This window comes from Mustela nivalis (assembly GCF_964662115.1).
Source record: "Mustela nivalis genome assembly, chromosome: 13".
NCBI lineage: Eukaryota > Metazoa > Chordata > Mammalia > Carnivora > Mustelidae > Mustela > Mustela nivalis.
Window position 1 is genome coordinate 79,955,937 of NC_139032.1, and position 24,412 is coordinate 79,980,348.

The following is a 24,412-nucleotide window of genomic DNA, read 5'->3' on the forward strand; positions in this document are numbered from 1 at the left end:
AGCGCTCATCACTACTTTTTAAAAAAGCAGAACAATCCTGAAATAATTTTTATTCTTCCCCACAAAAGTATGAATCATTCATGTTTACTTTAGTAAAGAGAAGCATATTCTTAGCTTGGAGGAAGGTTTGGTTCTATTTAGTTACGTCATTTTCTAATGGATTCCCTGTATGTCAAGCAGACTCAGGACATAAATATCTTTCTACTAAATCTATTAAGTAGATGTGATAAGGTCTTCCGCTACCTAACTTCTGTGACTCTTCAGTGTATTTAGAACCGGATAAAGGAGAAACACAAGGCAATCACATTTGGGAATCATTTTCTTAGACACGACAAACAATAAATTCATCTTTTTTTCCCTCCTAACCGCTCTCTACCTCTCATTGCCATCCATGTGGCCACACATAATTTCAACAAAGATATGCTTTATGTTATTTTATTTTTTATATGTGATAGAAAATATAGAAAATATTTTAAAATAATATAGATATATTCAATATAATACTATTATATTTGTGGCATTTTATTATATATTATTATGTATTATCATATGTACCCTATAATAACATATATTGTAACATATTTATATGAATGAAAGAAACTACAAGCATGTCCAAAGCTTGCCTTAGCTTGGCAAATCTTTTCTTCTTAAAAGCCAGTGGCCAGGGTGCCTGGGTGGCTCAGTGGGTTAAGCTGCTGCCTTCAGCTCAGGTCATGACCTCAGGGTCCTGGGATCAAGTGCCACATCGGGCTCTCTGCTCAGCAGGGAGCCTGCTTCCCTCTCTCTCTCTCTGCCTGCCTCTCTGCCTACTTGTGATCTCTCTCTCTGTCAAATAAATAAATAAATAAAATCTTAAAAAAAAAAAAAAAGCCAGTGGCCATTTAAGTCACTCTCTTAAGACAGTAAGTATTAAGTACATTTTAATTACACCAAAGTTGATTTTTAAAAGCAAAACATTTTAAAAATTAATTTATTTTATTAAATAGATCAGATAATTTGGCATCATAAAGAGAGAGTCTGAGGCTAAAAGTACAAATAAAGTAATATTTACATCTTTATCATTAGACATCACGTGGAGAATGCCCTTATCATAAAATGTACTTTTAACCTCCACTCATTAGTCTCCTAAAATTCATCATAAAAAGGCAGACATCAATTTAAAGTTAATAAAACACATTTTACTCTAAAGCTATATAATAGTTGTTAAAAGCAACACATTTTTAAAGAATAAAAAAATAAAACACTCTGTTCTAGCTTCCTAAGTTAAAGTAGGGAACAAAAATTTCCATCTTAAAAATATAATATAACATGTATTACATATAACAAAATATATGGCAGTAAATAAAATATAATTAGAAAGTCAAATGAATGTATTAACACTATACTGTGAGCATTTTTAAAAAAGGAAAAGGGGAGGGAGGTGAGAAAATATTAAAAGGGAAGGAGGATGAAGAAGAAAAAAAAGACAGAGAACAGAGAGAACAGACAGGCAAGGACCCAGGGAGCCAAAATGGAAAGAATGGAGAATGGTACGGATAGAGGACATGAGACAGAGTTACTGCCAAGGACCACAGAGGCAGACTGAAAAGCACAGGAAGGCAAACAAAGATGACACCAGAAGTAAAAAAATGGTGAGAGAAAGGGGTTTTATTTTCAAGGAATGATATTCCTGTTTTAAGACTTCTGAAGAATATGTCACCAAATAATTTTAAATGTTAATGTTTTTTTAAAACTACAGACTTACGGTGTTTTATTTACATATAATTTAATGCAATGCTTTTTAAGGGAATGCCTAAAGATTGCTCTAAGCATTGAAATCACTCCTGAGGCTGAAGCTGGCCTGCATTTTCCTACCTCCCCTCTACATTCACAACCAATCCCCGCTCGACAAACCAACAGGTGAGTTTTCTCTGTGATTCCCTCTTCCAGCATCCCTTCCCTGTTTGACACCCTCAGGGTTTTTGTAAACAGAAAAAGATAACTATATTTAGCAATATTCTTTCATTTACCTTGATAGAATATGGAATCCCAGGCTTCAAGAAAAGAGGAGTAGCAACCAAATTCAGTTTGTAGGGAGAGAGGACATATTTGATGCCAGGAATTTCAGCCTCTTCAGAAAATCCACCTAAAGAAATGACATGCATCACATTGAGGATTATACCACTCGGTATGGGGATCTAGTTTAACTGTGCCTGTCTCCATAGACTTATTCATTCACGGGCCCCATTCCTGCATTCATTCATCAGGAGTAAGTAGGACCTGGGTCTTGGTTCAAAGGAACAGTGCAGAGAAAATTTTAGGCCTCGGGAATTTCCAAAGCCTTACATCCAAGGCTTGTGTGTAGAGTCAACCCTTGTGGAAGGAGACTCTAGGATTGGACTGAGGAGAAGTGTGTGGAAGGGACACCACTTTTTGTTAGTGACCTGAGTTTCAGTTGAATATGTACAAGGGGTTATGGAGAAAAGGAAAGGACTAGACAACTAAGCTTTACAGGGTTTCACCTATAGAGCACATGATACAGACAGAACTGGATAAGACAGAAGAAGAGTGCTTGAGGTAACGGGAGCCCTGAGAGTTCACTAGCAGGAGCCCAGTAATGCACAAAGCTCCAGTATCCCTAAACTCCTTTCCAGTATTCATCCCTAACACTTCTCTCTCTATATATATCCTATACTTTAGCCAACTGGATAATCAACTGGATAATCTCAAAGATCAAGTCTTGCCTTCTACCTTTGGTACATGCCCTCTATGGAGGGCGTTCCATTTCTCCCCCATCTACCATCCTTGCCTCAAAACCCTACTCATCCTCCAAGGCTGTCTTCAGGATACAGTCACCTGGGAACTCACCTTCCTCTGGAGATCAGTAACATCAAGTACTTTGTTTATTAGAGCACAAAGAGAATTCCTGCTTTTAACAAAATCCTTTGTTTACCTGTCTTACAGCTGATGCTAGTTTGTAACCCACTTGAGTGCTGGGATTATATGTCATCCATATTTGTAAGTCTATATGTTTAGCAATACTATTTGAATATCTCACAAATATTGATTAAATGGAATTTATTTGAAATTAATTGAGAAAAAGTAAAAGTAAAAAAGATATGGGGGCGCCTGGGTGGCTCAGTGGGTTAGGGCCTCTGCCTTCAGCTCGAGTCATGATCTCAGGGTCCTGGGATCGAGCCCCACATCGGGCTCTCTGCTCAGCAGGGAGCCCGCTTTCCCCTCTGTCTCTGCCTGCCTCTTTGCCTCCTTGTGATCTCTGTCTGTCAAGCAAATAAATAAAATCTTTTTTAAAAAAAGATATGTTAAAATAATGTAAAAAATAATATTCTGGGTAAGAAGCATCATTCTCTAATACCTATTGATCATCTTATATATACAAAATACTCAATAATTGAATAATTATCTCAATACTTCATTGTATGACCCTTGAAGAAAAATTTAAAGAAGAGGAAGGAACATTAAGAATCATCTTGTCTAATTCTCATTTTATTTAAAAAAAAAAGGCTAGTGTGGTTAAATTGTTCAAGTTAGTTTAAGGGTTCACTGTAAACCTGAAAATATAAAGAATATTACTAATCAAGACACCAGAAGTAAGACAAATTGACCTAATTTGGAGTAATAATTAATAATTATTAAAAACCACTGCTAGGTAGGAAGAAGAAAAGAAGGAGGAGGAGAAGGAGAAGAAGGAGGAGTAGGAGGAGGAGAATAGGGGGAGGAGGAGGAGAAGGGGGGAGGAAGATGAGGAGGATGAGGAAGAAGGGGAGGAGGAAGGAGAAGAGGAGGAAGAAGGAAGAGGCAGAGGAAGGTGGATAGGAAGAAGAAGAAAGAAAAAAGGAGGTAGAGGGGAAGGGGGAGGAGAGGGGCTAACACGTATATAGTTCTCACTATGTGACGTATACTGTTTTAAGTATTTTGCATATATTGACTCTCCAATCCTCACCACAGCCCTATGAGGTATACGTAATTACTGCACCCATTTTAGAAACATTACCTCCAATTTTAGATAGAATTCCTGAATATTACAGCTAAAAGGGGCTCTTATCATTGTACAGATAAGGAGACTAAATGATAATGCAGTATCTTTCATTTGCATAGTACTTTGTCAAACATTTTTACATATATATATATCATTTAGATTTTTATTCTTACCAGGTAAGAACACTGGGGTTCTAGTGGTTGAAGCCAGATATCAGGATATCAATATCGATTGAGCAGATGCTACCCCATTTTGCACTAGGGGTGATAGAGACCCAGTGACTAGAGTGTGGGAGAGCTCTACTCTAATCTCAGCTTCTAATGGTATGAAAAGTAAAATTTAAGTAAGAAAGAAAATAAAATACAAAAGAATTACAGAAATTATTTACACTTTTAGTATGCTGTCTAGATAGTATTCAAGAGAAATTAAACAACAAAAAACCTTACCTGCTGACTCTATGACTGTTACACCAATGTAAAGGTACTTGTTGTTTAAATCTTCCAGACTGCCATAGGACAGTTCTTTGATCGCCGTTTCAGAGTTAAATGTGAATTGAGCAACTCCATTTATCAACTTTTTAAAAACGGAAAATGAAAGAGGTATTTCAGGGAAGTTAACAGAGAAAAATTAACAAAATATGGATTTACTAGCTTTCTAAGTAGAAAGCGACTATGAGAGGAATGATCTAGTGTCACCAGGAGAGTGAATGATTAAGTCTACAAATAAGTCCAAAGTGTTGTTTTCTAACTTATGGGTCTAGATGTATAGGAAGAGTTGTAAACATTATGTGGTTCAACGGGTCTTTTTTGCACTAGCTGACCAACGTTCCTTTCCCCGATCTCTGAGTCGTCTTCCAACTTCGGGGCCTGCTCTCTAGCTTACTTTTGATCCTGAGAGTTTGTTAGGGTTTATGATACTTAATTTGTACCTCACTGCTTACATACTGAACCACTTATTTAAAAACACACAATGGAGAGAGGGAGATGGAGTAAGTCATATTACAATATTTAATTATTAACCACAACAGTAAAATAGATTTTGCCTTATTTTTCTTCTAAAATTGAGTAGCTTGGGGCCAGGGATTTTTGACTTATTTACCTTTATATCCCAGTGTCCAGCATAGAATCTTACAGTAAAAAGAGGTGTCTGCTTTATATCTTGGATAAATAAAACTCTTTGGAAAAGCTTAGGCTGAATAACTGATCATACAAACCACACAAATATGCAAGAGGGAGCAGAATGGCAGGAGTCCTTATCACCTGAGGCATAACGTCAAGAACACTGAACAAGGAAAAGGGGCTCAGGGCTCTAATATGAGCTCCGGCAACCACTAACCCTTAACTGTAGACAAATAACTTCCCAGTGAATTCATTCACTCACAAATATTTATAGAGCGCCTACTCTTTGCCTGGACTCAGGTTGGCTCTGGGCATATAATGGGAAAAATTAAGATCCACAGAGAGGTTGGTGTAGAGAATGATAATTGCAATAAAAAAGGGTTTCTCAATGTCAGCACTATTGACATTTGGACAGGGGAATTGTTTGCTGCTGGGAGTTGCTCAGTGCATTGCAGAAGTTTGGCAGCATCCTGGCCTCTTTTACTAAATGCTAGTGGCACCCCCCCCTTCCCTGTTGTAACAACCACAAATGTTCCTGAACATTGCTAAATGTCCCCTTGGGGGTAAACAATGTCTCTGGTTGGGAACCATTGTAATAAAACATGAAACATACTCCACTAAGGGAGGCTCAAGGCCTAAGGGAGTACCTGGCAGGGGCAGCCAACCTAGTTTACAGGAGTCAGGGAGACTTCCCAGAGATAGGGAGCTAACACTGAGACTTTGAGAAGGAATTAGCCAGGGAACAAAGAGGCAGAAGGGACCAAGGGAAAGAGCATTCCCAAGTAGAAGCAGAGGCATTGCAAGCACCTGGAGGCAAGTGAGACTAGGGTAAGTTCCAGGAACTGGAGTGACCAGTGCCAGGAAGAGGAAACAGGGCATGAGATAGGCTGGCAAGGGAGGCTGATGTCATGGACAGTGGACTTTATCCTGAGGACCAGAAGAAGCCAAGGGAGCATCTTAGTTTTGATTTCCACACCTATGTAAAATGAGGGGTTGGACTAGATGATTTGGAAGTGACTTTTCTCCAGCCTTCCTGATGTGTCTTTAGGTACAAGTGAACCCATCTTAACATCTTACCATTTTGTTTTGCAATGCTTTTTGCATCATTTCTTTTTGATCATCTATTAAGTTGTCTCTTATTCCAAAAGTGATAAAAACGTCAGCTTCGGTGACAACTTTATTATAAAAATATCTGCCAAACAATAATACATAAAATTATTTTGCTAACATGGTTAAAACAATAAAATTCAGATCTAATGTAACAATTTAAAATTACATAAAGCATTTGATACACTTTCAAGTGTCTTCCATCCACTATTGCATTTCATCCTCTTAAAGCTATAAAAATAAAACCAAAGTGCAGATATTTATTACTCTCTGCTAAATGAAAAAAAAACCAGATCTTGGGGAGATCAAAAGACCTCTCAGGTCCAGAATCAGGATACACTGCTTCCTTAATAATTTGGTATCAGTGGGGTTCAGTTCTCTATTTTCTTTTACATCTTTAAAAGCAGCATACCCAATCTCATTGTAATATAAGCTCTTTTTTAAACATTATAACTGCATATTTCCTTTTTCGTTTGGAATTAAAGTGAGACTAAAGGAAATTTCCTGCATAACAAAAAACACTGTAGCAAGAGCTAATCTTCCTTGCCCATAGTCTGAACAAATAAAGTAAGTGTTTCCCTTAAAAGAAGTCAGTTTCTAGAATTCTCTGTTAAATGAGCCTTTGTGTTGGTTTAGACTAAGTAACACTCCATCTTAGGAATAAGTAAGAAAGGCAGTATAGGGTAGTACTGAGGGCTTGAATTCTGAAACCAGACAGGCCACATAACTTACTAGCTGTGTGATCTTGGGCAAATAAGTTAATATTTATGTACCTCTGTTTTTGTATTTGTCATATGGAGACAGAAATAGTATCTGACTCACAGAGATTTCATAAAGATTAAGTGAGCTCATATATACAGAGTACTTAGAAAAATGCCCAACACATTCCATTATATAAATTGGTTATTGTTACTAATAACTACATTATATGGTCATTTTTATTTTTATTTTTAAAAAGACCTTATTTATTTATTTGAGAGAGAGAGAGCACGAGAGGCGGGAAGGTCAGAGGGAGAAGCAGGGAGCTCAATGCAGGACTCCATCCTGGGACTCCAAGATCATGACCTAAGCAGTTGCTTAACTGACTGATCCACCCAGGTGCCCTATATTGTCATTTTTAAATGACCTGTGTTTTCGCAGAAGATTGCTTGCAAAGCTAACTCCAGTTCTCCACTGCCCCTTAAATCTACCACTTTTGTAGTTCCTTGCCGATGAAAGGTATGAAAGGAATCTATTTCCTTTGTGCTGGTCTTCTAACTTGATTTGGACAAATGAATGTGGTAGAAGTGATGGTGAGCCAGTCCTAAGCTTAGACCTCAAGAGGACTTTCATGCTTCATATTCTTTCTGTGGGCATTGCTGCTACTACAGGCTAATCTCCTGGATGATGAGAGATACACAGAGTCCAGCTGTCTCTGTCACTTTAGTCAACTGTCAGACATGTGAGTAAGACCTCCCTAGACCAGCCAGATCCCAGGTGACCTGCCAACTGATGGCAGGCACACAGGTGAGCCCAGCTGACATTCAGCCTGGCCCAGATCAGTAGAACTGCCCAGCTGCCTCGTAAATGGTTGTTGTTTTAAAGCGTTGGGTCTTGAAGTAGTCATGTAGCTTTTTTAAGCCATTAAAAAATGACAAGAAGTGGGGAGCCTGGGTGGCTCAGTGGGTTAAGCCATTGCCTTCGGCTCAGGTCATGATCCCAGGGTCCTGGGATCGAGTCTTGTATCGGGCTCTCTGCTCAGCGGGGAGCCTGCTTCCTCCTCTCTCTCTCTGCCTGCCTCTCTGCCTACTTGTGATCTCTCTCTGTCAGGGTTGCTGGGGGGAGGGGGTTTGGGAGAAGGGGGTGGGATTATGGACATTGGGGAGGGTATGTGCTTTGGTGAGTGCTGTGAAGTGTGTAAACCTGGTGATTCACAGACCTGTACCCCTGGGGATAAAAATAAATGTTTATAAAAAATAAAAAATTAAAAAAAAATAAATAATAAATAAATAAATAAATAAATTCTTTTAAAAAAATGACAAGAAATAAGTCTTCATATCTCAGTCCCAGTATCCTAAGTCATGCTGATTCCTAAACATACACATTGGACTTAAAACCTTAAGTTTTTGTTTGTTTGTTTTTTTGCTGTTGAGTAACCAAAAAAGCTAAAATCAGAATCAGAGAAAATTGAAACGAGTAAATAAACTGTAGACCTGATAGCTCCTCAATCAGTCAATTCCCAAAGTCATAGTAAATCACAGATCACAGCAATATATGTGTGTATTAAGTCAACACATTGTACACTTTAAACGTGTACAATGTTACATGTCAATGATATCACAGTAAAGTGTGGGCAGGGGGAGGAATCACACGTCTCACTTAATCAACAATCACCAACCAGACTTGGCACTCAATTTAGCTAGATAAGCTGAAAAAAAAAATTCTTACCTCGCTTTTATTGTAATTTCAAAATCATTAAAGTCCTTATAGCTAATGAAATTCTTTTCTGGTTCTATTGAGACTGAAAAATGTGGCATCACTGAAAATAAAAACAAAGAGGCAATTTTAGCATTTAAGTTAGAGTAGTCTTCTTTCTTTCTTTCTTTTTTAAAGAATTTATTTGTTTGACAGAGAGTGAGAGAAGGAGAGAGAGCACAGGCAGGGGGAGCAGCAGAGGGAGAGGGGGAAAGAGGCTCCCTGCTCAGCAGGGAGAGTAGCCTTCTTTCTGGTATAGTTGGACAAGCTGTAACATCAACACACCATTGACCTTGTCATCATCAAGACCATCATCATTGCCAACAATATCTGTGGGGGACCTCTCACTCTACCAGTGAGAGTTCTCTCCAGCTTTATGTACCAGAAGTACTTTGCTTCTACTTTGATTACAACATTTAGTATAGTCAATTGATTATTTCCTTCACTAGAGTATGGGGTCCTTGAAAACAGAAAAGACTGTACTCTATGTATCTTTGAATGTCTCTCCCCACCACCCTTTTCATGAGTCTTAAATATAGTATACACTCAATGAGGGTTTATTAAACTGAAAATGGAAAATGAAAACTCTTGCTTATTTAACAGTTCCCTTTTATGTCATAACCCATAAACCTATGGTTTATGGACATAACTCATCCGGTTACCCAACCAGAAACCGATCTGGTTTCCAAATTCCAACATAAAACTCTGACTTTAGTCAAGAAGAAAAAGCTTGGGGAGCCTGGGAGGTTCATATGCTTAAGTATCTGCCTTCAGCTCAGGTTGTGATTCCAGGGTCCTGGGATTGAGCCCCATGTTGGGCTCTCAGCTCAGCAGGAAGTCTGCTTCTCCCTCTGCCTCTGCCTCTCTCCCCTGCTCATGCTCTCTCTCAAGTGAATAAATAAAACCTTTTTAAAGAGAGAGAAAGCTTACAATTAGCTAAAAGAAAGAACACACATACAAAATTTAAAATTAGGGTAGAAAGGAAGGAGTTTTCTCTCTCTCTTTCTCTCTTTCTCTCTCTCTCTCTCTCACATTGATTGCCCAAGAGAAAACAATTTCACCTGTCAAAGTGGCACTGCCTTCTCTTTAGACTAACTAAGACCATGTACCAGGGCTTATGGATTCTAATCCTATTAGCCAGCACAACCATTAATAGAGAATTGCATAACTGAGTGGCCCTGATATTGTGGACAAAGATTGACACATAAGTTTAACATAAGTTGGCTTCAGATATGGGTCATATTTCCTAGACAGAGAAGTCTAAAAGAAGAATGCACTTTGTTGCTCTAGGCTGCATTCCTGTGTTACCAAAGATGAAGACAGGTGTATGTATGAGGTGGAGGAAAACACTTCATCCTTATATCTAGTACCTACTTACTATAGAGCAGGCACACTCTTATTAATGGGTATATCACAGTGAACAGAAAGACACAAACCCTGTCCTTACTGAGCTCACAGTCAAACAGCGAAGAGAGTTTATACACAGATAAACATAACCATAGTTATGAAAACGAATATATAAGTATAGGGAATTCATTCTTCCTAAGAAAGAGAAGTTAGGAAAAGATTTGCTGAATAAACTGTTTTTTGGCTGAGACTTGAAAGATGAGTAGGAGTTGGCTAAGTAATCAGGGAGGGGAGAAGTATTTTAGGCAGATGGAACATCATATCCAAAGTCCTCACTGCTGGAGGGAAGTAAGGGGATGCACAGTATAAAATGAGGCTCAAGAGGAGGAAGGCGGGGCCAGCTCAAAATAAGGATTTTTATTTTCATTAGCAAAGGAATGAGGAGCTACTGGGGACTTTTCAAAAGTGAAATAACATGATGAGATTTGCATTTAAAGATTTTGGCCAATACCAAATGAGAACAGCTTGGAAGAAGAGATAGCAGTTAGGAGGCTTTTGCAGTAGTCCAGGCGGGGGCCTGGTGATGAATTGATGAGGGTGGCCTCAGACAGTAGGAGGTGGAGGAATTCTAGATATACACAGGAAGCAGTAAAAATACTCGGAGGAAGGAAGCTCAGTTAGGATTATAGGTTATTGAGAACCCATTATCTTTTAAAATTGTTTCAGTGTAACAAATTTTTTTGGTCACTGTTTTTTGTTTTGTTTTGTTTTGTTTGCTCATTGTTAAAATTTGTGTATTTATTCTCTGTATCATTATAAGTCTCCTGGAGGAATAAAAAATGACTTCAAACAAAAGAAAGTTAAATTCGATATCAGAACACACAAATGCTTTAAAACAACTATAAGAAATGGAAAGATGGGAGTCTGGGTGGCTCAGGTGGATGGCTGACTGCCTTCAGCTCAGGTCACGATCCTGGTGTCCTGAGATTGAGCCCCATTCCCTTTGCTGTGCTCTCTCTCTCTTTCTCAGTCAAACGAATAAATAAAATCTTTAAAAAAAAAAAAGGAAAGATAAGCTTTTTATATGTTAATTATTAGTCCATCAGTACGATTGATTTCAAAATAAGGATGTCTTAGATTTCCAGATAAATGTATTAGGGATTTGTGAGCCAGAAGGAAAATAGTACTGAATGCGGGGGATGGAAATCCAGTTGTTTCTTTTCCGTCACTAAATGGTTGCAATGATTTGAGTAAATCTTAGTTCTACTGGGTTCTGCTTACCTCATCTCTGCCTATTTAAGTTTCTCCAAAAATCACAATTTTTGCCTTAAACTTGTCAAGCTTCCTGGGTCACTAGGTTCTTCTGGCTCTGTGATGAGGAGCACAAGTCCATAAAGTTTGATGGACTTGTTCAAGCTCCACAAGTTCTTGTAATCATCCCAGCCAGGCTGCCTCATCTTTATCTGGGAGTGATTCTGCATTAAGTTCACTAATGAAAAACATAACTGCAAAAACACTAACTTTTTACGAATAAACTTTTGTCACAAATTACCATATTCTTTGATTTCAAAATACGCCACTCCAGTTGTTGAAAAGTCCTCTTTATATTTAGCTCGGATTGTCCATACACCATATCTGGGGGAGACAAAATATTTAAAATTATAGAAGTCATCAAATATTTTTAATTTATCCAGAGGAAATCTAATTGATTCCTGTTTTAGGGAGGAGAAAGTAGAGATGTATTTAGCCTAAGTAATATATTTTATTTGTGCAGAACTTTAAGTAATAAACAGAAATAACTGAATGTTTTCAGGATAATGAAAATGTTTAAGTAATGAGTTTTTCATATTCTGTCATTTTTTTCAAGTGTTTTTGTCTTAATATAGTCAATAGCTTTGATTTGAAGAGCTTATGAAATCTTTGAAGATTAATTTAATCCTGGAACATAGTTACACTAACATAATACCAAAATCACACTATAGTAGGACATCCATATTAATGTCTCTAGAAACATATAACAGGTCAAGCTTTTCCAGATGATAAAACTCACACCTCACATAAAAGAAGTTATGGTTAGAGACAAAATATGGTTTATTTAAAGAGGAAAATGACCTGAATTTAATTAACAATCTTCATTTAAAAATATTTACTGAGCACTGGGGTAAGAACTAGAGGTAAAAGTGAAAAAAATAGAAGAATTTCTGCATTTATAGAGCTAACAGTCCTTGAGACTTCCAATTCCAATTTCCAATTCTCCATTTACTGACAGATTAGATTTGGGCAAGTTGCTTAACTTCATCTGTGCAATGAAAAAGATCACATTTATTTTGCACATTGGTTATGCAATCAATACACTTAATACTATGACTACCACCATCATTAATTCAATGAATATTTGTCAAGTGCCTATTATGTTAAATTTCTGAAGATACAACAGTGAGCAAAACAGACAAAATAAGAAGGCAAATAAACAAACAAACCGGTAAATAAGTGTAACACTGAGATATGTAGCCATGAAGTAAATAAATAAGAGAGTTAGAAAAGGAGAGGGACTATATTAAATTATGTATCCAGGGATAGCCTCTTTGAAAAGGGAGCATTTACTCTGTGTCCTAAGGAATACGAAGTCAGCCTTCTGAAGAGCAAGCTGAAGCACATTCTAAGCAGAGGGAACAACATGTGCAAAGGTACTGGGGCAGGAAGGTAGGGCTCATGAGAGGCCACCATGCCTGACACATAATCTGTCAAGGAACAAATGGCACAAAATACAGTTGGATAATAGTTGGATAAATGATAATAGTTATAAAATAATAAGATCAATTCTATGATATAGAGCAGGTAGTATTTTCAAGGAAGTATGTAATTTAAAAATTAAATTCTCAATTTCACTCACATTTCTAGAAAATCTTCAGTGAATTAACTACAAACAACAAATTAACCGTGAGCTCCCTTCCAGAGGGCAAAAAAATAACCACAAGGAGGTTTTGTTTTAAAGTTATATTTAACCATTTATGAGTACAGTTATTTGTCCTAGTGTATTATAAGTTCCTTGAAGGCAGGGACCGTGGATTACTCATTTCTATTTTGTGTATCTCACTCTCTATGTGCCTTGCACATACCAGGAATGTGTTCACCAAATCTTTATTACATTGTATTCTGTTAGAACTTGTTCTTAAATCCTTTAAAATGAGGCCCCCTAAAAAGAAATGGCTCTGAGAACCCTCTCCTTCTCGAAATCTGCCTTCTGGTAATCTATGCAGACAAAGACTATGGAGCACCAATATTTTTATAACTCTCAGAATAAGGCATGGGACCGCTCCAGCCCTTTCGACTAAAAATCTACTAGATTCCTTGAAGGGTAGAGGGTTGATGGATTATTTGTTTTATTTTATTTTAATGCCAGTGAGTTAACATACAGTATTATATTAGTTTCAGCATACGCTATAGTGATGCAACAATTCCGTATACCAGCCCATGCTTATCCCAAGTGGACTCCTTTGTATATTCTCATCCCCTTCACGCTTACACCCTTCTTAACAACACGCAGCTTCATTTGACTGGTTATCTCTCTCACAATCCAAAGTTCCAGATGTGTTTTCTAGAGAAAACTGTATTAACAAACACTTTAAAATACTTAGGATTAGTTGGAATCTTGAAGTCAGGAAAAGAGATGATTCCAGTATAATCGTTTTCTTCTACAATGTCCACTTCTGATCCTTCGGGATCCTTTGAATAAAAACAAACAACCTCAAAGCATAAAAACCACATTAAAAAATCAACTGATTATAGTATCTTTGACCTATAGGAGTATTTACTAACAAAGATCTATGTCTTCAAATTAAATACGAAGGAGGAAGATAACTTAAATGTTGTTGAAGGCAAATAGGGTTCGTTTAAGCTACTTCCCTCCCTCTTTGAAACTGTTCTCCATCTCCTGCTACACGTGTGTGCATGCACGCACACGCACACACACACACAGAGATGGAGAGAGGAAAGGAGGAAGAGAAGGTGTATATTGGTATCCAGGATATCCTTGCCACAATTATCCAGAAGAGACTCAACTTTCTATTGCATGACTAAAATTAGAAATATAATAATAATAGATGTTACAACTAACCAAACATGAACTTATAGGCTTTATAGATACCAGAATCTGAATTTCATATCTGTTCATTTGAAGTTTTCCAGATCAAATATACTATAAAATGCTTTAGCTAGCTAGACATTTTATAACTGTGCACTATGGGTATTTTGAACGTGGTAAAACACTCAAAATGGTTAAGCAAACCGGAAATTTTTCATAAAGCTTCCCCACAAACTCCCCTTTGTATGTGGGTTTGAAAATTATCAAAACAAGGTATTTTACTTTCTTTGGACTATGTGTAGAGGTTCATTTTGACCGTAACACAGAAATTTACCACCATGGGTCATGACTGTGGAATTCATGGCTGGAATTTGAAGGTATTTTTCCCTGAAGTTACAAAGGTCTATTCTGCCAAGGATCAGGATTACCATCTAAATATCGGCGGGGCTGTTCTTTTTCCCTGCAGCTGATCACGCACAGTGCTTGTAAGATGGTATCTCTTGAGCACTATTTTCAGGACACTTCTTGTACACTGCATCTCTGTGACTCTGGAATCAGCTTCCTTAATCCTCTCTTCCTGGGGCAGCTCCTACATGGCACGACTGGCACCCACTCTTCCTTGTGTGGTGCCAGGATATATATATATATCACTTAAGCTCAACCAGGAGGAATAAAATAAAAAGCATCTGTCCACATCCTCTAGTATTTTCTGACAGAAAAAGGACATGTGAGCTGGACAGTTTCCTTCAATCCTTTCCAAACTCCCTACACCACTCAGCCGGTTTATTGGTTATCTCACTTCTTAGTATCTCACTTCTTAGTCCTCCCTGCTGCCATGGGAAAACTTGTGCTATTTCTTAGTTCTATTTTGTAAAAATCCACATCTATTCTTTTAACTGAAACCTATTCTATTCCAGAAAAGGATTGCTGTCAGCCATGACTCTTAACTCTATTTGGTCTGCCCTCAGAGCGCATGGGTCATTTGCCCCATTGTATCGTTTGTAGTTTATACTCCAGTGTGCTTTTGTTCTGTGGTATCTACTCAGTGTGTACATCTATTCCTACACGCAAATCTTGGGTTTCAGAGGGAGAGACTCACAGCTTTAGGACAAGCCAGCACACTCTCACCAGCTTCCTCTTCCCACCCTCATTCAGGCAGTCTGGGAGGCCCTGGAATCAGGTTGCTTTCTTCCTGTCCAATCCCTTTTACCTCTGACTCTGCTGTCTGTGCTCCTTTCCAGCAACCCGCTCATGTCTTCTCTACCACTCTCAATTCTACTCATTGTTCCAGGCCAAGTCCAAATCTTTCCTTTTCCTTGATGGGTCCTTTGGCCTCCCTAATCTTTTTTTCTGGAATATGGGATTTTATGGTCTGTATTGATAGTTATCAACCACAGTCTTGGCCCACTCTGATGTTTCACAGGTAATTCATTATAAAATAGTTAGACGTTAGAGTTTGTGAAAGGTTTGTGATTTGTGTAGGCTATAAAGCATTCAAAGTTATCCCTATACATTCCTCTTCTTTACTTGTGTTCTGGTAAGGTTTTCATCTTCTAGGGTGGTTAGTAGGAGAAAAATTGCTGCAGTCTGCAGCGAAGGGCCATGGGTAATATACCTACTGTTAATAGGTGAACAGTTATTTCCCTACAAAAATTTTGTAGGATTGTGACACAAACTGGGTAAGACCATGGGTGCTTGTTGCCCTTGGGCACGTCATGTGTTACACATGTCATTATGTCATTGCTGAAAAAGGGTTGATAACTGCTGATCCTTATCTCAGGTTTAACACTATTTTTCACATGTGCTAGTATGTTACTAAACTAAAGTTTCTTAAGTGTAAGTGCCCAGATTGTAATTCTTTTAAAATTGTACAAATAAAAAATATCATATGTAATATTCAATAATAATCAATCAATTCATAGTGATTGATTGATGCCCTTTAAGAAAGAAGCCATGAAGGATATATTTAAAGGATTTAGTTCAAAATCAACTTGCTGCAAGTGAATTTTCATGAGTGCTTTACATTTATCTATTGTAGAGGTATAGACTTACAATGTTTTACTTACAGAAGATGTCAGGTAACGATTTATCCAACATTGAGTTAGTGTGGTATTAGGGCAGGGTTATGGAACAATGTATCTTATCCTAAAGATGAGTTAAATTATTATTTAAATAAAAAAATACTCACTATGTACGTTAAGACAGTTTCTCTTTTGGCTGGCTTCAAGTCATCATTCAGTGAGTAAACTCTAACCTTTACTGTAAGAACAATTGATATCATCAAAACCTCTGCTAAACACAAGGGTATTTTGATTTTTTGCAATAATCATCCTTAAAAGAGATGAGTATAATTTTAAAAAATCACAAAAATTGCATCACAAAAATTCATACTTAAAGGAAAGAAAAAGTTACTTTACAGACACATATGTTACTAAAGATTATTTTCCTTTGAAGACAATCCTCTTGGATTCCTTTAAAGAGATACTTTTCCTAGTGAATTTAAAGTACAGTCCACTTTATCAAAATATATTTTCTTACAACGTTTTGGGAACACACATTAGGCCATTGTTTATTGAGAATTTCATAGTAGCAAAATAGTAATCTCTCCTTTATGGCTATATGAGAGTATCCTATATTGTCTTATATTAGAGTCATAGATTTTAATGGAAAATTAGACAGTTTGATTTTGATATTATACACTCTTACACATATAAAAACCAACAAGGTTCCCAAAGTATCCCTTATTGTTGCTAAAGGCAGCTTTAAATTGTATGGTTTTGTTAGATTCATTAAGCCAGATCCTATAATTATTAAATTGTTAAATGAGTAATGGCAAGAACTCGAGAACAATTATTCTCTTCATTTGTTTCTGCCCATTAAAAGATTCCTGCCTTTTAGACAATTGCATCTGCTTAGAAGTGAACCGTTAGCTGCTTGAGACATGATATTCTAGTTCCTTCCAACATGACATATTATGATTTCTCTCATGTTCATTTACTGATACTCAGATAATTTCATGGCCAAAACTTTACTCTCAAAATAAAACTGAACTGGAACCATAGGCCCTTTAAAGAGTCAGTATTATGTAAAGCTCTTCATAAGAAGTCACATTAAGCTCTCCAAAATTGGTTTCACTAAAACCATAAGGTCAAAGCAGACTGTTCAGTAAATACCGCCCCCCCCCAACACACACACACTGTCTGCTGTTCCCTTTCTCCCTCCTTGTGTCCTCCCTCCCATATTCTTCTCTCATCTTGTGCCCTCCCTCTTATATTATGGACATACCCAGCTCATCCCTGAGCATCACTGGGATGCTGGCAGAGGCAGAATGTCAGAAAAAAGTAAGAGCTCATGCCCTGGAGTTCAAAACTTTGATTTCACTCCCACGACTACCACTTCCTAGCGGCCCTGGAGTAGGACACTTAATCCCTCTAAATCTTAGTTCTCTCTTTTTAAAACAGAACTGTTAGAATCTGCTTTATAATATTATAAGAACTAAATGAGACAAAGCTTTTACATAGCCTGGCGCATAATAACTACTCAATAAATGCTTTTTTTTTAGTATTATTATTTCTATGTCTACTGTTTATCTGCTTTCTAACCCAGTTTGTATTTAGATTAGAAAATTAATCTTGTCTTTATAGCAACAGTGTATCAGAGGCAAGATCAATATAATTCTTTAGTACCAAAAATATGGCTTGTTAGGTTTTTTAAAAATGTACTGATGCGTGTGCCTGGGTGGCTCAGTTGGTTAAGCGGCTGCCTTCAGCTCAGGTCATGATTCCGCAGTCCTGGGATCGAGTCTCATATCAGGCTCCCCACTTATCAGGAAGCTTGCTTCTCCCTCTCCCACTCCACCTTCTTGTGTTCCCTCTCTCTCTTTCTCTCTGTCAAATAAATAAAATCTTTTAAAAAGAATGTAATGATGCCTTCTATATGCAGGAACCTATGCTGTACTTGAAGATATGGTGGTGAGACAAATCAGACATGGATATCTTCCAGTGGAGTGGAGGAGAAAGTGAACATATGACTACACAAGAGTATGTACAATTCGGGGTGGGAAGCATGACAAAGAGCACTGCCCAGCTTCCTGAGAACACAGAAGAGGGAGATCTGAAGTGGTCAAAGAGGTCAGAGAAGGCTGCCCTCTGAGGATGCCATGTAAGAGTTGCGTAGGTGTTAATCAGGCAAAGTGGGGATGGGGGTGGGGGTGGGGCTGAATGTACCAGGCAGAGATATACAGACCTTCACATGAGGGGAGGAGGGGGAAGAGTCTGAGAATGCAAACAGAAAGAGGTCCGTTTGGCTGGTTTACACAGATGAGGGGGAGCATGGTGACTGAGAAAGCTGGAGAGGAAGGCATGACACAGGTTGCATGGAATTGAGGGATTTTGGTCAATAAAGTCCTTATCCTACAAAGCCTTGAAGATTTAAACCTCTATTCTAAAGATGCTTATACTAAAAATCCCTCCAGGATATTCAGATTAAATGCGTGGTTTAGGACATTAGAGCTATAAATAGGTAGATTTAATCAATTTCTTTTTTTTTAAGATTTTATTTATTTATTTGACAGACAGAGATCACAAGCAGGCAGAGAGGCAGGTAGAGAGAGAGGAGGAAGCAGGCTCCCCACTGATCAGAGAGCCTGATGTGGGGCTCGATCCCAGGACCCCGAGATCATGACCTGAGCCGAAGGCAGAGGCTTAACCTCTGAGCCACCCAGGCTAAGGGACAACTTTTTAAAATTCTTTTTAAAATTTTTTTATTAATTATTTTTATTAACATATAATATGTGAATCGTCAGGTTTACACACTTCACAGCACTCACCACAGCACATACCCTCCCCAATGTCCATAACCCAGCCACTCTCTCCATACCACCCCCTCCACAGCAACCCTAGGTTTGTTTTGTGAGATTAAGTCTCTAACTAAGAGACCACTTTTAAGTAATTTTTTTCTTCTGTGTAAATAAGGGTTTGTGCTATTCCACAGATCAGATAGTAATGGAAAACACTTTCCTAGTGCTTACTCTGTTCTGGATGCTGTTTTAAGTGCTTTACTCATATGAATTCACCTACCTCTCACAACAATTCTGTGAGGTAAATTTTATTCTCTCTATTCTGCCCTTTCTCCCACTAACAAAGGAACCATGAATACAGAGCCATGTTCTATTAGAAATTTTCTTAGGTAGTTTCCCCTCAGAAAGTTAATATTCATCTATATCTGTGATTTAGTTTATTCTTTGCTGAAACATCTGATCCCCTAGGGTTGGATTTATTTTTGGAATTTGAAGAATAGCTCTAAAGTAAAAGGAAGTTGTTTTTATGAACCTGGTTCTTATATAAATTATTTTACCATTGCCAAAAGTATATCTGCAATTACATCTTACACTTGTTTAATAAGATATAACACAACATTTCACCATTTTAAAAAGCTTTCCTCTTCGTGGAAATAACTAATGGGGAAGATAATAATTATTGATTTTATAGGTTCCATATGAACTTAAAATTTATATTTAAGTTTAAATTACATATTTAGCAATCTCCATATAAATTTTAAGTTAAAATGTATTTATAAGTGTAAAAGTCATTGGGAGTTGAGACTCAAGCAAGTTGGAAACCTGTTTACACTTAATTTCAAGTGTTAAAAGATCTCTACAATATGTCAATCGCCTGCTCTGCACCAGAGAAAGCATCATCTTATACCCTACCTGACTGTTCTGGAGTGTAAACAGGTTTGTCTGTATGAATGAAGAGATATCCATTCTCATCAGTTATTGGCACTTTTTTTGATCTTGAAAAATGCTTCGATACAACTTCCAAATACACATATGAAACTGGCTTTTGTCCTCCAGACAAATGTTTGGGTTGTATCTGTAAAAGAAAAAATTGATGGAATGGAGTATAATTTTCAGGTTATAAAACATGTTGATTTTCTAAATACCACTGTCATCTCATTAGAACCACACAAAAATGAGTGTATGTATTTAACCATTTAAAAAGTAGTAGAGACATATCCTTGATGAACACCGATGCGAAAATCCTCACCAAAATACTAGCCAATAGGATTCAACAGTACATTAAAAGGATTATTCATCACGACCAAGTAGGATTTATTCCAGGGCTGCAAGGTTGGTTCAACATCCGCAAATCAATCAATGTGATACAACACATCAATAAAAGAAAGAACAAGAACCATATGATACTCTCAATAGATGCTGAAAAAGCATTTGACAAAGTACAGCATTCCTTCCTGATCAAAACTCTTCAAAGTGTAGGGATAGAGGGCACATACCTCAATATTATCAAAGCCATTTATGAAAAACCCACCGCAAATATCATTCTCAATGGAGAAAAACTGAAAGCTTTTCCGCTAAGGTCAGGAAAACAGCAGGGATGTCCATTATCACCACTGCTATTCAACATAGTACTAGAAGTCCTAGCCTCAGCAATCAGACAACAAAAGGAAATTAAAGGCATCCAAATTGGCAAAGAAGAAGTCAAACTATCACTCTTCGCAGATGATATGATACTATATGTGGAAAACCCAAAAGACTCCACTCCAAAACTGCTAGAACTTGTACAGGAATTCAGTAAAGTGTCAGGATATAAAATCAATGCACAGAAATCAGTTGCATTTCTCTACACCAACAACAAGACAGAAGAAAGAGAAAGTAAGGAGTCAATCCCATTTACAATTGCAACCAAAACCATAAGATACCTAGGAATAAACCTAACCAAAGAGTCACAGACTCTATACCCAGAAAACTATAAAGTACTCAGGAAAGAAATTGAGGAAGACACAAAGAAATGGAAAAATGTTCCATGCTCCTGGATTGGAAGAATAAATATTGTGAAAATGTCTATGCTACCTAAAGCAATCTACACATTTAATGCAATTCCTATCAAAATACCATCCATATTTTTCAAAGAAATGGAACAAATAATCTTAAAATTTATATGGAACCAGAAAAGACCTTGAATAGCCAAAGGAATATTGAAAAAGAAAGCCAAAGTTGGTGGCATCACAATTCCGGACTTCAAGCTCTATTACAAAACTGTCATCATCAAGACAGCATGGTACTGGCACAAAAACAGACACATAGATCAATGGAACAGAATAGAGAGCCCAGAAATAGACCCTCAACTCTATGGTCAACTAATCTTTGACAAAGCAGGAAAGAATGTCCAATGGAAAAAAGACAGCCTCTTTAATAAATGGTGTTGGGAAAATTGGACAGCCACATGCATAAAAATGAAATTGGACCATTTCCTTACACCACACACAAAAATAGACCCAAAATGGACGAAGGACCTCAATGTGAGAAAGGAATCCATCAAAATCCTTGAGGAGAACACAGGCAGCAACATCTTCCTAGGAACATCGCTAAAGGCAAGGGAAACAAGGGCAAAAATGAACTATTGGGATTTCATCAAGATCAAAAGCTTTTGCACAGCAAAGGAAACAGTTAACAAAATCAAAAGACAACTGACAGAATGGGAGAAGATATTTGCAAACGACATATCAGATAAAGGACTAGTGTCCAAAATCTATAAAGAATTTAGCAAACTCAACATCCAAAGAACAAATAATACAATCAAGAAATGGGCAGAGGACATGAACAGACATTTCTGCAAAGAAGACATCCAGATGGCCAACAGACATATGAAAAAGTGCTCCATATCACTCGGCATCAGGGAAATACAAATCAAAACCACAATGAGATATCACCTCACACCAGTCAGAATGGCTAAAATAAGTCAGGAAATGACAGATGCTGGCGAGGATGCGGAGAAAGGGGAACCCTCCTACACTGTTGGTGGGAATGCAAGCTGGTGCAACCACTCTGGAAAACAGCATGGAGGTTCCTCAAAATGTTAAAAATAGAACTGCCCTATGACCCAGCAATTGCACTACTGGGTATTTACCCTAAAGATACAAATGTAGTGATCCGAAGGGGCACGTGCACCCGAATGTTTATAGCAGCAATGTCTACAATAGCCAAACTATGGAAAGAACCTAGATGTCCATCAACAGATGAATGGATAAAGAATATACACAATGGAATACTATGCAGGCATCAAAAGAAATGAAATCTTGCCATTTGCGACAACGTGGATGGAACTAGAGCGTATCATGCTTAGCGAAATAAGTCAAGCGGAGAAAAACAACTATCATATGATCTCCCTAATATGAGGAAGTGGTGATGCAACATGGGGGCTTAAGTGGGTAGGAGAAGAATAAATGAAACAAGATGGGATCGGGAGGGAGACAAACCATAAGAGACTCTTAATCTCACAAAACAAACTGAGGGTTGCTGGGGGGAGTGGGGTTGGGAGAAGAGGGGTGGGATTATGGACATTGGGGAGGGTATGTGCTTTGGTGAGTGCTGTGAAGTGTGTAAACCTGGTGATTCACAGACCTGTATCCCAGGGGATAAAAATATATGTTTATAAAAAATAAAAAATTTTTAAAAAAAGTAGTAGAGACAGAATAGTGAATAAATTTTATCCAAACCCTGTCAGGGTCAAATATCATAGATAAAATTTAGCTTTAAGCAATTAAAAAATCTTTTGGTTTGCATGTTTCCTAGATTTCGTATACATTTAGTAAAACTACTACTACAGAAGCTTCTTAACAAACTCTCACTTGGCCAGCACTGGATTAGAATGTTGTCCACTCCCTCATTTCGGCATCCTGACTGATGTTCGGGATATATTGTACTATATCTCCATCCCTCTGCTCCCACCTGTTGAGCTGCATGCTTTCTTGTTTGGTGTACGTAATCGTAATTATCCACTTTACATTGCATGATATGCAAATATAATACATAAAGAGTAATAATAAAAGAAAGAAAAGTGTTTCTATGAAAACTCAGACTCTGGGCACCTGGGATAAAAGTTAATCACTAAAATCAACTGCTATGGAATCAAACGTGAGCTCGCCGTCAAAGTTTGGAAGGCAATAACAGCACATAAAGATTCTGCTCTCAGACTGCCTTGCAAGAGTCTTTAAGTTCCTTCTCCACTTGAAAGGAACAGAATCTATCAACAAAGTTGGTTCGTTAAAGGTGTGACACGTAATAAATAAGATTTGACACTCCAACCAGGGGACCCATGTTTAAAGAAAAGACCTTGGCATAACATCAAACAACTGGCAAACAAAGATACATTATAATGTTAGGATAAAATTAAATGCTGAAGATATGTATCAAGTTTTATGATTCTCTACTTAATCTTTCAATTAACTATTTGAGTCCACACGAGTCATGAGAACTTTCTGTGATGATGAAAATATTCGATATCTATGTCGTCCAGCATGGTACCTACCTCTTACTGTGACTCATAAACTGAATTTTTTTTATTTTAGATAAATTTGATTGGTTTACATTTAAAGGTAATAGCCACACTAAATATCTTAGTGACATCAGGTAAGAGTGTTCACTGAGGGTGCCTGGGTGGCTCAGTCAGTTGAGAGGCTGCCTTGGGCTCAGGTCATGTCCCAGGGTACTGGAATGGACCCCTGCATTGGGCTCCCTGCTCAGTAGAGAGCCTGCTTCTCCCTCTCCCTCTGCCTGCTGTTCTGCATACTTGTGCTCTGTCTCGCTGTCAAAAAATTAAATAAGTAAAATCTTAAAAAAAAAAAAAAAAGTGTCCACGGAAACTAATTGGGAAATTAATTTTAATTCTTAATAAATCTAGTAAGGGGAAGTATTTAAGAAATTCAAACATTTATAATCAAGAACATTAATAAAAAATTCTTACATTTGGTTAGAATTTATTTAGATCAATGTTTCTCAAACTTGAGTAATATACAGACCTCTTTTTAAAGGATAAAATATTCTGAAGGCCTCTCAGTGCTGACTTTTAATTATTTATAATATAACAAAAATTTATTTTTATTACAGTGATACTTAAATATGTACAGCCTAAGACTAGGTATAATCTTATGCTTACAAGGTTTACATAATTATGAAATCAAAACAAATTTACAAAATAAATTCGAAGTACTAAATATCAATATAATTCTAATCTTAAACTGTTTTCAAACTTCAAATTTCAAATTCTTTTTAAGGAGTTCACTTTAAAGAAACATGGTCTAGGGTTGCCTGGGTGGCTCGGTTGCTTAAGTGCCTGACTTCAGCTCAGGTCATGATCCCAGGGTCCTGGGACTGAGCCCCATGTCAGGCTTCCTGCTCTGTGGAGAGCCTGCTTCTCTCTCTCCTCCTCCCTCACTCTCTCCCTTGCCTGCTGCCTGCCTACTTGTGCTCTTTATCTCTCTGTCAAGTAAATAGTAAAATATTTAAAAATAATAAAAATAAAG

General features: G+C 37.5%; 1 protein-coding gene across 1 annotated transcript in view; it reads right to left on the reverse strand.

Annotated features, from left to right (window-relative positions):
• C5 (complement C5) overlaps window positions 1-24,412 on the reverse strand; it is an 89,466-nt gene that overhangs the window by 60,380 nt on the left and 4,674 nt on the right. Inside the window, exons 3-10 of the mRNA XM_082695006.1 lie at window positions 19,800-19,962; window positions 16,278-16,348; window positions 13,640-13,731; window positions 11,558-11,640; window positions 8,632-8,722; window positions 6,175-6,289; window positions 4,426-4,552; window positions 2,010-2,125 (exon numbers count right to left, since the gene is read on the reverse strand). Of these exons, the coding sequence (XP_082551132.1) occupies window positions 2,010-2,125; window positions 4,426-4,552; window positions 6,175-6,289; window positions 8,632-8,722; window positions 11,558-11,640; window positions 13,640-13,731; window positions 16,278-16,348; window positions 19,800-19,962 (858 nt within the window). The remainder of the gene's footprint in view (window positions 1-2,009; window positions 2,126-4,425; window positions 4,553-6,174; window positions 6,290-8,631; window positions 8,723-11,557; window positions 11,641-13,639; window positions 13,732-16,277; window positions 16,349-19,799; window positions 19,963-24,412) is intronic.